The sequence below is a fragment of the Pseudorca crassidens genome, chromosome 5 (genome assembly GCF_039906515.1).
Source record: "Pseudorca crassidens isolate mPseCra1 chromosome 5, mPseCra1.hap1, whole genome shotgun sequence".
In the NCBI taxonomy this organism is placed as follows: Eukaryota; Metazoa; Chordata; class Mammalia; order Artiodactyla; family Delphinidae; genus Pseudorca; species Pseudorca crassidens.
In genome coordinates, this window is record NC_090300.1 from 130,559,447 (window position 1) to 130,572,750 (window position 13,304).

Here is a 13,304-nt window from a genome sequence, read left to right on the forward strand (position 1 = left end):
ACAGTTTTTATGATTTTTGCGTGTATGTGTGTGTACGTTACCTCCTTGTTTCTAACAGCTACTGTAGTTCCATAGTGTGTACTTCTTTCACATTTTCTTGTATCCGCAGTACTCTCTTACCATGGATATTGGCTTCAGCTTTCAGCTATCTCCAGCAAAGCTGCCCTTAACATCCTATTATCAATCATCGTGAGAATGTCTCTGGAATGCTTATCTGAGGGCAAGATTGCTGGGTCATAGGTATAAGCACTTTATTTGAGCAAGTGCTGCTAGATTTTTCTCCAAAATAGTCCTGTCTATACTCTATCAATAGTCCTGTCTATATTCTATGCCCCCATGTCCCTGCTAACTCTTTTCAGTATTCAACGTTCTAATCTTTGCCATATATGCACAGTATAAAGTGAATAATTTGAATGTGAGCATTTCTTCATGTCCGTAGCCATTTTGGTTTCTCTTTATGTGAGTTTCCTTTTTCTGTGCTTTACTGACTTTTCTAATTTGTCCTGACTTTTGGGGGGGTGTTATCAACTTGCAGGAGTTCACTGTGAATTCCAATTATTAGTCCCTTGTCATGTGTGGATATTGGAAATATCTGTTTCTACTCTGTAGCCTGTCAGTTAAACATAACTCTTAATTTTTATGTAAGGAAATCTATCAGTTTTTTTCCTTATGGTTTATGTTTTTGAAATTATGTTTAAGAAATCTTTTCTATCATTAGACCACAAAAAAATTCCCACCATTTTCTTCTGTTAGCTTCATAGATTTACCTTTCACATGGAAGCCTTTTAGGCTTCTGGAGTCAGTTATACAGTGTGTAATAGTTGTTATAACATTCACTTATCCAACACATTTTAATAGAGTGCCTACAAAGGGAGAGGCAGTTCAAAGTTCTTTGTATATATCTGTGAACAAATACCCCTTCCCAGGTGAGCTTGTGTTGTCCTACAAGGATAGGCCTTATTGGGTCACCACCTCCTGTTTTGCTCTAGTGCTCAGGATGAATTCCACAGTTTTACACATAGTATCTGTTAAGAAATAGGCTTTATGGGGAAAGGGAAGACTTAACTAGGCCAGGGTCAGCAAGAAAAGAAAACAAAAGCCCTTCATTCTTTCATCATCCCAACCAAAATCTGCTGGGGCCTAGGCATTCTGCTGGATGTGCATGATGTGTATCTATTTCAGTGGAGAGCCCCACCCTCTTATTATGCTTTCTTATTGTAGGGGAGCTGTGAGAGCAACCTTAATAATGTGGGGAAAGTCAGATCATTTTTGTACTAGGCAGTCTAGATTTGGATGCCAGCGATTTATAGAATAAGTTGTCAGAAAACCAGCTCCCCAGCATTTGGAGATGTTTGGACCTGAGGAGAGTTACAATCCTTTTTAAAGTGGGAAAGAAGACTGTGTTAGTTTCCCAGAGCTACTGTAACAAATTACTACAAACTTAGTGGCTTGAAAACAATTTATTATCATACATTTCTTGAAGTCAGAAGTCTGAAATGGGTCTTCCTGGGCTAAAATCAGATGTTGGCAGAGTTGCACGTCTTCTGGAGGCTCTAGGGGAGAATCTGTTTCCTTTTTCCAGGTTTTAGAGGCTGCCTGCGTTCCTTGGTTTGTGGCTCCTTTCTTTCATCTTCAAAGCCAGTCATAGCCAGCCAGTCAAGTCCTTCTCACTTTGAATCACTCTGGATCTCTTCACATTCCCTCTTTCCCTCTTAAGGATACTTGTGATTTCCTTGGACTCACCTAGATAAGCCAGGATAATCTCTGTATTTGAAGGTCAGTTTATTAGTAAACTTAATTCCCCTTGGCCATGTGATTTAGCATAATCACAGGTTCTGGGTTGTTATTGTGCCTACCACAAAGACCTTGGTCCCTTGAGAAGTTGGGACCTGGGGAAGCCCCTCCCACCTCCAGTAGCTAGGGGAAGTCCGTAGGCCAGGCAAACCAACTTAAGTTCCTGGGGTCACTTTTGGACAGTTTTGGTTTTTGCACCCTGGCAGTGATCCAACAGAGAAAGAAAGACAATAAATGTAGTAAATTATTAGTATGTTAGAGGATGAGTGCTGTGGACAGGAAGAAAGATGTAAGGACAAGTAAGGAGGCCAGTGTGGGAGAGGGAGTCAGAGCAGTAGTAGAATGGGGATGGGGAGTAGATCACGTAGGACCTTGTTGGCCATTGTGAAGTCTTTAGTTTTTTTTTTACTGTGAATGGTATCAAAGGAGTGCTGTGATGTAACTTCAGTTTTAAAAAGGATCACACTGGCAGTTGTATTGACTGAGAACAGACTGCAGGGGGGCAAGGGCACCAACACAGGGAAACGTGTTAGGAAGAGGCTATTCCAGGTAAGAGATGGTGGAGGCTCTTGTTCTAGTGTATATTTGCAGTATAGAGCATGTACTTCAGTTGATAGACCTAAAGCATGACATTATGGAGCCACAGGCAGTTTAGCCTCACTAACCTCTGGATAGTTTTCTTATGAGGGTGGACTCAAAATAAGATTGTTCTGTGTAAAGCATTTGAATGTGGTGCCTGATACTCAGTAAATAATGGTTATTATTAATAGGAATGAATATTTGAATTCTTCATTTTGTCAAATCTTTAAAGTGGGAGCATGGACTCCTTTATAAACATTAAAGTACCAAATTTAGAGGACCATTCCTTGCAAGTCAGAGAGTCGAAGGCACTTAGAAGTACTTTTTTAGATGTAGTAGTAAACTTAGAAAACTCTATTCTGGACTGAGAATATATATTGAGTCCAGAGACAGATTCACTGACCTACAGTGAGGTCCTAACAGCCTGAAACATTAACACCTTGGAAATGGTCATAAGGAAATACCAATATATGCAGCTATTTTATGCATTACTTAGCATTTTTTTAATTATAATGTTTTAGTATCAAGAGTACAAATGGTACAAAATGGCACATAATGTATCAATGGTACAAAAATCAATGGAAGTTTAATGTAGCAGGTAATAATTTTACACGAGAGAATTAAAAACTGAAGTAATGGTTTATTTAAAATGTATAAAACCACATCTGAAAAACAATCAAAAAAAATTCTAGTGTTGGGACTTCCCTGGTGGCATAGTGGTTAAGAATCCACCTGCCAGTGCAGGGGACACAGGTTTGATCCTCGATCTCTGGTCCAGGAAGACCCCACATGCTGCGGAGCAGCTGAGCCCGTGCGCCACAACTACTGAGCCCGCATGCCACAACTACCGAAGCCCACGCACCTAGAGCCTGTGCTCCACAACAAGAGAAGCCACCACAATGAGAAGCCCATGCATTACAACGAAGAGTAGCCCCCACTTGCCCCAACTAGAGAAAGCTGGCGCTCAGCAGCAAAGATCCAACGCAGCCAAAAAAAATAAATAAATAAAATTCTAGTGTGTAATCAGGGCAATAATGCACATATCTATAATGATTTTGTTACTTTATTTTGCTGTTTGAGAATATTGTACTGGCATTTATAAGAAATGTAACACAAAGCTGGGATTAACTTTTATATTATTCTGTCAGTATAATGGTTTGCAATAAATTCTGCTAAGAAGGTACAGCTTTTAGCTGAACCATTGTAAATTGTTCATCTCCATGTTGTTTTTTGTTTGGCCACACCATGCATCATGAGGGATCTTAGCTCCCTGACCAGGGATGGAACCCATGCCCTCTGCAGTGGAAGTGCAGAGTCCAAACCACTGGACTGCCAGGGAATTTCTATGTTGATTTTTAAGCTGCAGGTTTGAATCTGTTATTAAGACTGAATTGCTGTAATATAGTTGACATGCCTTCACTTAATTTTGAAGTAACCTGAATTAATTTATTGGCTGAGATTGGGCTGAAAACATCCCAGTAAATCCAAGGGAATGATAATGATGTCATGTCAGGCTAATAAACACCATTTAAACAAAAACTAGTTTATAAATATTAGTTGTGGATTTTCTTTTATATGTGAAGATTTCTTCCTCCTCTTCTGCTTATCCTCCACTTTTATTTGAATTGGGTCTTTACTTCTTGTATACCGTGTCTGCTTATGCAGATAATTTCAGAATGTCTTTCATTTTAACTTTTGTAGGGTCAGCTTTTGAAATACTTCAATCATGACGAAAAGAGAAGCAGAGGAGCTGATAGAAATTGAGATTGATGGAACAGAGAAACCAGAGTGCACAGAAGAAAGGTTGGTATTTTTTTAATTTACCACTTTTTATATTATCAACATGCCTAATTAAGAATGAAGCCAAGGGCTTCCCTGGTGGCGCAGTGGTTGAGAGTCTGCCTGCCGATCCAGGGGACACGGGTTCGTGCCCTGGTTCGGGAAGATCCCACATGAGAGGCCACAACAGTGAGAGGCCTGCGTACCGCAAAAAAAAAAAAAAAAAAAAAAAAATCACGCTAAGTTCTTTTGGGGGCCTTTTTTTTTTTTTCCAACTGACCTCAGCATTTTGGGGGATAATGTATTGCCTTTTTCCTCAGACTTACTGGGTTTGTTGGTTTTGTAGCTGGGAGGAAAAGATAGTTTTAAAGACAGTAATAAGCATAGCTGATAATGATCAAGCAATTGATTGTGATGGTTTTTCCCCCTCAGGCACTGTTTGATTCTTTTTCCTTTTGTCAGTGCTGATTACTTTTATTTCAGTAAGAGTTTAATCCACAGCCTGAACTAATTCAACAAATAACAGCTGTCTGGAGTACATGAATAAATGAGACTGTAACTTGCCCTTGTAGAGACTACCTTGTATTTGAGGAAACATACATCTGTATGAGCCATCACAGTACTAAGCATTTAGAGAAGTGAAAGGTGTTAGTTTTTGGAATAGTAATAGAATATTACTTACTCCATTAAGGAAGGAGGGCAGTGGTAATGAGTTCTGAATCCAAGGAGAGAATATGGGTAAAAAATAGGGATTTGGGAGTCAAGAAGGTTGAGGAGGGTAATGGCTAATAGTCCTACTTTACTCTGTAAAGCAGGAGATAATAAACTGAAAGTAAAAGGACCTCAAGGGTAGCAGAAAACTGACATAGAGTAACGAAGGTTCAGAACAACTATGATGGGAATGGAGAAGATCACTAAAGTTGAGTAGGATGCTGAGTGTTGAGAGTGCAGCTGAGGTTAAAGACCTTAAATTTTTTAAAATTGTATTTTATTGTGGTAAGTATATTTAACACAAGATCTACCCTCAATAAATTTTTAAGTGTACAATACAGTATTGTCAACTGCAGGCATAATGTTGTGCAATGGATCTCTACAACTTATTTGTCTTGCATAATTGAGATTTCATGCCAGTTAATTAGCAACTCCCCCATTTTTTCTGCGGTTACTTATGCCACCTCTTCTGCTCAGAAGAGACGTTTGGCTCTAGCTCAAAAGAGAAACCCCAGTTTAGTGTCCTCCGTCCTGTCCTCCCCCACCATGCCCTGGTACAGAAACATTTTCCTGACAGAAAAGGTCTAAAATACCTTGACATGCTGCCTGGGAGACCTTAAATTTTTAATGGAGCTTTTCAACATGTTCGATTATGCTATTTTCTCCAACGGAAGAAACAATAGGCTGCATGTCTTTCTTAATTTTCATACATGTGCACATATAAATGTTTAGGTTGTGTGTGTATACGTACATACATACATTTATTTATTTATTTAGGTAGCACATTACCCCAGAACTTTGCAGCTTAAAGCACCCAACTGTTATTATCGCACGAAGTTTCTCAGAATTCGGAACCTGGGGACAGTTTAGCTGGATGGCTTTGGCTCAGGGTACTTTGTGAGCTTGCAGTGAAGCTGTTCGTCTGGGCTACAGTCATCTGAAGAGCTGACTGAGGCTGGCATATCTGTTTCTGAGATCACTCATAAGACTGGTGACAGGACCATTCGCTTCCTCACCACATGGGCTTCTTTCCGTGCAGGGCTGCTCATGACATGGTGGCTGGCTTTCCCTAACGCAGATGGTCTGAGAGAGAGCCTTGGCCACAGTGTCTTATTTTTAAATAACCTAATCTAAGAAGCAGTACATATATCACTCTTAGTCCTTAGTCCTTTGGTCACACAGTCCAACCTTGGTACAATTCGGGAGGGAACTATGAAAAGATGTGAATATTAGGAGGTAAGAATCATTTGGGCTATCTTGGAGACTGACATGCACGTATTTATTTTTATATATACATACATACAAATGGTCCACAAAGTCTGAAGTTTTTACTGTTTGACCCCTTACAGAAAACCTTTGCTGATGTCTCATGTAAGATATTGGTAGTTACTGTGGTTGATAGTTACTGTTGACCTGGGGAGTAGCTATGTAAAGGAAGCAGTTATAGCTAGCTGTCTAGTTGTAGCAGATTGCTATGCAGAAATTTAGGTCCAGTGATGTGAGATCATCCACACTTTCTCAAGGGAAATTGGTAATCAGGTTTTTTATATGGATCTCCCAAGGTTTAAATGGTGGCAACAGAATATTAAAAAGTGTTTTAAATGTTGAGCTCATGTAAAATAGGTCTTTAAAAATCTGTGTTAAAGTGACATTTTAAAGATTATTGTTATGAAAAAAAGAAAAATATAGCCCACTCTGCTATAGCTGAAGAATTAGTAAAAATACTCACTTAGCCAAAAGACCCAATTATTTTACCTTAACAAATAGTAATAAGAATATGTTTACTATTATTTTAAAATAATCTTGTTTTTTTCAGTCATGACTGTTCTCTTTTATAAATTTTAAAAGTTTTAGGAATTTAGGCTGAATACGTTCAGTGAATATCATGTGTATATTGCATTATACTTGGAATTTATGTGAAAATGGAACTTGACAAATTTTAAATACATACTGTTTTTGACAACTGCAAATGAGATTTAAACCATATATAAATTAAACATGTCATGAAACTTGATTGAATTCTAGGTTTATCAATTCAGCAAATACTAATTGGTACCTATTTTCTGTTTGGCCTCAAATAAGGATTCACAAAAGATACGTAGAATTACGTACCAGAGATTTTACCTCAAGGAACTTTGTAGAATTCAAAGTATGAAATAATAACGCAAAAGAGCCCTTAGAGAGTTTTAAAGGAAAATTATAATTTTTTAAGGTGGATCTAGACTGATTATAACCAGTAGTTTTCAGATTAGATTAAATGAAAATATTTTTGATAACTTATATTTTCATGTCTTATAATTTACATTATTAAATTGTATTAATCTTGGAAAGAGAAATTGACTAGTAGAGATGGCATACAAGTTTTGAAGAGGCTTTATATATTCCTTTCTGAGCCTAAAATTCTTCAAAATAACTTGGAAATATAATATAAATGCAAATGTTTCTCCTTAAATATTGTATATGCAATATTTGTATGTGTATACACACATGCATACATATGTATGTATATAATATGGTGTATTTGAAAAGGTGCCTTAAATTTCAAGCTAGCATTTCTCTGTGCGATGTGATTCAGTATTAAGCTTGACAACACTAGCTGTTGATGAGCCTACCACTGTGAAAGGTGTCTGTGCAGAAAGGAGTTTCAAAGGCCAGAAATGTGTTTTGGTGTTGAATTTTGTTTTCACCATATCATTGCATTAATATCCAGGGTAAGAATGTAATTGTTAACCATTATATTCTTTAACACTGGATCCTTTAACATTGTATTCTTTAGCATTGTTGAACAAACCTACACTCCAGCTGAATGTGTAAGCCAGGCCATAGACATCAATGAGCCAATAGGCAATTTAAAGAAACTACTAGAACCAAGACTGCAGTGTTCTTTGGATGCTCATGAAATTTGCCTGCAAGATATCCAGGTATTATTTTTTTCTTTTTTGAGATTTGTATTTCAGCATTTATATCTGCATTAGAAATGTTTTGTTGCTGTTGGCCTTTTCTCTCTAGCTGTGACCTTTTTCTCCATTTGACCTATATTATTATAAAATGTAAGCATTTAGAAGTAAAAAGAATTCTTTCAGAAAAATTTCCTCCACTTAAAATTATTTTTAAAAGATTGAGTAATAAATCAAACATTCTTTTTTTTACTTTGACAAATATAAAATGAGAAGTTTAAATACATTTTAATCAGAGCTTAAAACGTAGAGTAGTGAGAAACACATTGACCTTGGAAGCTGAAGAAGTGTGTCCTCACACCCTGTTTCTAACTTTTAACTTCTTTGTGCATCAGTTTCCTCATCTTTTAAAGATAGTTTGACCAAATGATTTTATATTCCCTTCCATCTTTATTTGCTCCAGCAGTAAATTTTGGATAAGCTACAAAGGGATACATTGGAATGTGAACCCAGGCCTGTGTGACTCTAAAACTCTTCACTTGTTTGAGGCTGACTTTTTAATAAAGTTTTTATTGAATAATTCATTGTCACTGGACTTGACCTGTTTTTTTCTCATATGTAAAATTAAGGGACTCAATCTCTTACTTGTTTTTTAGCTCTGATATTTGTTGCTGCTCTTACAATACCTGACCTAAGCAAAACGAAAGTAACACCTGCAAAGTACCCAGCCTATCATAGGATCTCAATATATATTGGTAGAATAAATGGAAATATGCATAATTTATAGTATCATAGAATTCAGAGCTGGCCTTGCATCTAGGACATTTTGGATTTCTTCCTGTCCCCCTCCCCCTTCTCCTCCTCAAAAAGGATCTGAGGATAGTAACTTCTGTTCTCCATGTCAATTAATGCAAATATACAGTTGGAGTCAGAATGCTTGCTGCTTGTGGTAATGCTTTTGTATTTTCAGATGAGTGCTGACTTCAGAGCTGATGAACAACAGTTGAGTTGTACTTCTCTAAGGAATATGACCTGAGATCAAATATCATGCTTTTGTCCTTGTGCCAGCTCTTAACTGAACTAGCTAGAGTGTCCAGTACCTGAGAGCCCTCTTCAGAGTTATACAGGCTTTAGCTTCTAGTAGATAATACCAGTGTCTACTGGAGAGGGGAGAAATCTTGCTATGAGGAGAATTTTTAACAAAATGTCAGGCAGAGACTGTTGTCTTAAGGAGTGAAGCTGCCACGTTTGACCTGTCCAAGTGTAGGGTTACAAAGTTTGTCTTGTCTCTGTTTAAGTTAGATGCATAGTCACTTAAGATTTTAGGCTTTATGTGTATGATGTTTTTAATATTAGAAAATATGTTTGTACCATGACTACAGTATTGGCTGAATTCTTGGGAATGAGTGGGAGGAGCTTTGTACCTCCAGCTGTATGATATGCAGACACAGATACACATTATTCAAAATAATTACAACAGAAGGCTGTTTATAAATGGATGACAAAATGTCTAGAAGTCAGAATTACTTTTTGCCATTTGTGTGAAATGTATTCAAAAGCACTGATACTGAAAGGTACTGAAAGGATACAGAATTATGATTAAAGATATTCACAGCTAGGTCAAGTAGTAAGGTTATAAGTCCTTTAACTTCATTAACTTTATGATCAAAAATTTAGAGTTAACCCTGATCTTAAATGTGTATCATTGATTAAAAGGGAGATATGGCAAGAATTACATAAATAAATTTATATAAATTGTCCCCACTAATAAAACACCCTTGCTTATTCATGGCAGATAAATAGCATTATCTTCTACTTTAAATACTTTTACAGAAAAAATAATTGCCTTTGGCATTATTTAAAATTCTAAACTAGACTCCAGAGCTAGAGAAAACCACCACTTACAGTAAATCCTGTCGTCTGTGTTGTCCTTAATTGCTACCACAGTGGTTAAGTTATTTTCAGTTTTGGCAAAGAATTAAATGATGGGACAACTTGAATAATTAAACGTGTTCTGTAACTTAATTAGTATGCCTCAGTAATTAAGTCCTGTTTGGCACATCCATTTATATTAAACAAGATGACTGAGCTAAAATAATCTTAATCATTTTATCCATGTTTAGCTGGATCCAGAACGAAGTTTATTTGACCAAGGAGTAAAGACAGACGGAACTGTACAGCTTAGTGTACAGGTAATTTCTTACCAAGGTAAGTTACTTTTAATGTTGTTACTTAAAAGTTTAGCTCATGTTTTTCTAATATGGGAACTCAATTTTATAAGTTTTAGATGGTTGTCTAAATTAGTAAATGTGATGTTATAGCCAAATATTCATGCTTTTGATTTAATTGTTTTATCTGTCAGGATGAAGCAGATAGTATAACACATTCTACCTACTTTAATCAGGAAAGGGTATATTACAGAGTAGTAAATAACAGGATCACAGGGAGGGCTGAAAGAACAGGTTCTAGTTGACTTTCTAAGAATGCCTCAGCCACGCTGTAGAACTGGACTGCCAAGGAAGCTGCTGCTCTGCCGGGATCTGGAAAATGCCAAATCTGAAAGCCACAACTATAGCTGTCGATTTGGAACCATGCTGCCTTTTCAGTGATTCACATTAGCCAAAAAATGGATGCCGTGTGCTTGCTTGTCCCCTCTTAACTCATCTCCAAATGGAACGCTCATGGCAGTGATTCTAGAACCTAAATCACATCTGCAGCCGTAGCTGCAAGGACATGTATAGTCTCTGCAGTTTAGCACAGAGAGAGGAATTTGCAAAGGATGTGATGTGACCCAGTCAGCCATATCCATCACAGTATTTTACTAATCTGTGTAAATACACAAGTTAGAAAATTAGGAAACCATTTTTGGTGGGTTGAATTTTAGTTTTTTTAAATGTGGCTTTTTGAGATTTCTAACCAGAGTTTTAGACTAATTTTCATCTCTGAACATATTGTATTGCTTACAATTATATTTCACAAACCAAAGTTTTCTTCACATTATGAAAATGGTAACTACCTACTTATGATCCTTAATTTCCCCAGGATTTACTATTGTTGGGAATAGGAAAGAAAATCAATCTTTGTTTTTTATCTTTAAAAGTTTAGTGACCTCTCAGTATAGGTGTGTTTAAGAAGAGTTGACTTGATGCAATTTGAATGGAGGATTAGGGGATAATTTTTAGGAAAAATCTTCTTCAAAAATTATAATTTGTTTCCTCATGTATATTTGAAAGAACTGACTTCTGTTTACACTACCTGATGAATTATAGCTGTATATTTTCTTGTAATAATGATTTTCCTGATTGAACTTCAGAATATTGAAATTGAGTTTTGTTTTTTCTTGCAAATACACTTTGATTAAATTTTTGATATAGATTGTAACTGAATCAGTGAGCAAACAGTAGCTGTTAAGTAGTATGATAGTTTTTTGCAGCTGTTATTTTAATATAAGTATCTGAGATTATTTCATAAAGGGCTAGTTTATTCTATTTTGAATATCTTAAGTATTTGGGTTTTTCTTCATTCAATTGAAAATGAAAATCAGAATTTAATGATGTGAATTTAATGTAACAAGCTTAGTGTCTGTTCATTTTTAATACATGTACTTTGTCTTCTAAAAAGAAAAGGAGTCAGTAAATAATTTTAATTTTTTCAACTTCTCAGGATAAGTAGCTACTCATACTCTCCATAGTGTAGTTTTAATTTTCTATTCCATAGTGGTACTTTTTTCCCTAATGTTTGTAGGTGGTGTGTGTGTGTGCTTGCATGCATGTGTGTGTGTATATATGCATGGTGGTGGTGGTATTCTTAAATTATTTTAGACTTACAGAAGAGTTGCAAGTGTAGTAAAAGAATTCCTGGATATCCTTCACCCAGATTCCCCAAATGTTAACTTTTACTATGTTTGCTTTATTCTCTCTCTCCCTCATCCCCACATTATTTTTTTGACCTGGTTAAGAATGAGATGTAGACATTATTCCTTCCTATCTCTAAATACATTAGTGTGTTTTCCGAAAACAAGAAATTCTTTTGCATGACCACAGTTCAGTTATCAAAATGAGGAAATTAATATTGGTACAATACTGTTATCTAATCTATCAAAGTTCTGCTGAATTGTTGTTTTTCTCATTTAATAGAAATCTGTTTAAATTCTCTAGACATAATGCTAAAAATATTTAAAATGGAGCCTTGCTCTACCATTTGAGAACATATAAACTCAACTAAATTTTTATTTGTTAGAGACTTCCGTGTTTTCACTTAGATATACTTGTTTTCTTTTTAATCACTGGTAAGGAATTGAACCAAAGCTAAACATCCTGGAAATTGTTAAACCTGCGGAAACAGTTGAAGTAGTTATTGATCCAGATGCCCACCATGCCGAAGCAGAAGCACATCTTGTTGAGGAAGCTCAAGTGATAACTCTTGATGGCACAAAACACATTACAACCATTTCAGATGAAACCTCAGAACAAGTGACGAGATGGGCTGCTGCTCTGGAAGGTTATAGGAAAGAGCAAGAACGTCTTGGGATACCCTATGGTAATAAAATGCATAATAATTATGTTAGGTAGAATAATAAGAATTAAGCTTGACATGAAAGACAGTAGGGTGAGTAGATTATCTATCTTAAATGTAGAATTTTTAGGAAATATATTGATTTTCTTTGGTTTTGTTTTTGTTTTTTTTGGACTGTAACATATGATGGTGCTGGGAATACAAAGATACAAAGAAAAAAATCTGCCCTTAGGGCATTCACAATGTAGTTGACGAGAGAGAAGATAAATGAAAAAAGATAATTGCTATAAACGTAACATGTTTTTAAGCTGTCAATAACTGGTATAAAGAAACATACTCTTAGAATCTCAAAAGGATCATAGTGGTCTGGGGGAAAATTGGGGAAGAGTTTATTATAGACAAGGAAACTGCTAGACATTGCCGACAGGAAATGTTTGTGCAAAGCTGAGAAGTGTGAGTAGTGAGAAGATGCATTGGGTAAGGAGTTATTCTGTAGCATTGTAGAACTGTTTTTTTTTTTTTTTTTTGTGGTACGCGGGCCTCTCACTGTCGTGGCCTCCCCCGTTGCGGAGCACAGGCTCCGGACGCGCATGCTCAGCGGCCATGGCTCACAGGCCCAGCCACTCCACGGCATGTGGGATCTTCCCGGACTGGGGCACGAACCCATGTCCCCTGCATTGGCAGGCGGACTCTCAACCACTGCGCCACCAGGGAAGCCCTGTTGAACTGTTTTTGATTGATGGAAGTGACAGTTGAGAATGAATGTGGCAGTGGTATATGGCATAAGTTGGAGCAGGTAGTTTGGGTGTGACTAGGTGATAATATTTAGGTTAGCCTAGACCAGGTGATTTCTGTGGGAGCAGAAAGGAGGAGATGAATCAAAATAATGATGGGACTGAGCAACTGATTGATGGATTGTGTGAACGTAGAGAGGGGAGATTCAAGTATTGATCTAACTTCTCAAGCTTGGGTGGCTAGGCAATAATAATATAAGAATTGGTTACATCTTCATTACATATTTCCTGAGCC

At 36.7% G+C, this 13,304-nt stretch overlaps 2 protein-coding genes across 4 annotated transcripts in view; both read left to right on the forward strand.

Annotated features, from left to right (window-relative positions):
- JAM2 (junctional adhesion molecule 2) overlaps nt 1-13,304 on the forward strand; it is a 407,749-nt gene that overhangs the window by 86,009 nt on the left and 308,436 nt on the right. The window lies entirely within an intron of this gene.
- The window catches only part of GABPA (GA binding protein transcription factor subunit alpha), a 33,835-nt gene that overhangs the window by 3,556 nt on the left and 16,975 nt on the right, over nt 1-13,304 (forward strand). For 2 of the 3 annotated variants that reach the window (XM_067739253.1, XM_067739254.1), the window contains exons 2-5: nt 4,075-4,176; nt 7,640-7,784; nt 9,884-9,968; nt 12,054-12,299. In XM_067739253.1, the coding sequence (XP_067595354.1) occupies nt 4,100-4,176; nt 7,640-7,784; nt 9,884-9,968; nt 12,054-12,299 (553 nt within the window). In that variant the 5' untranslated portion in view covers nt 4,075-4,099. Of the gene's footprint in view, nt 1-2,189; nt 2,344-4,074; nt 4,177-7,639; nt 7,785-9,883; nt 9,969-12,053; nt 12,300-13,304 lie in introns of those variants that run through there. The other variant, XM_067739255.1, reaches the window with a different exon arrangement.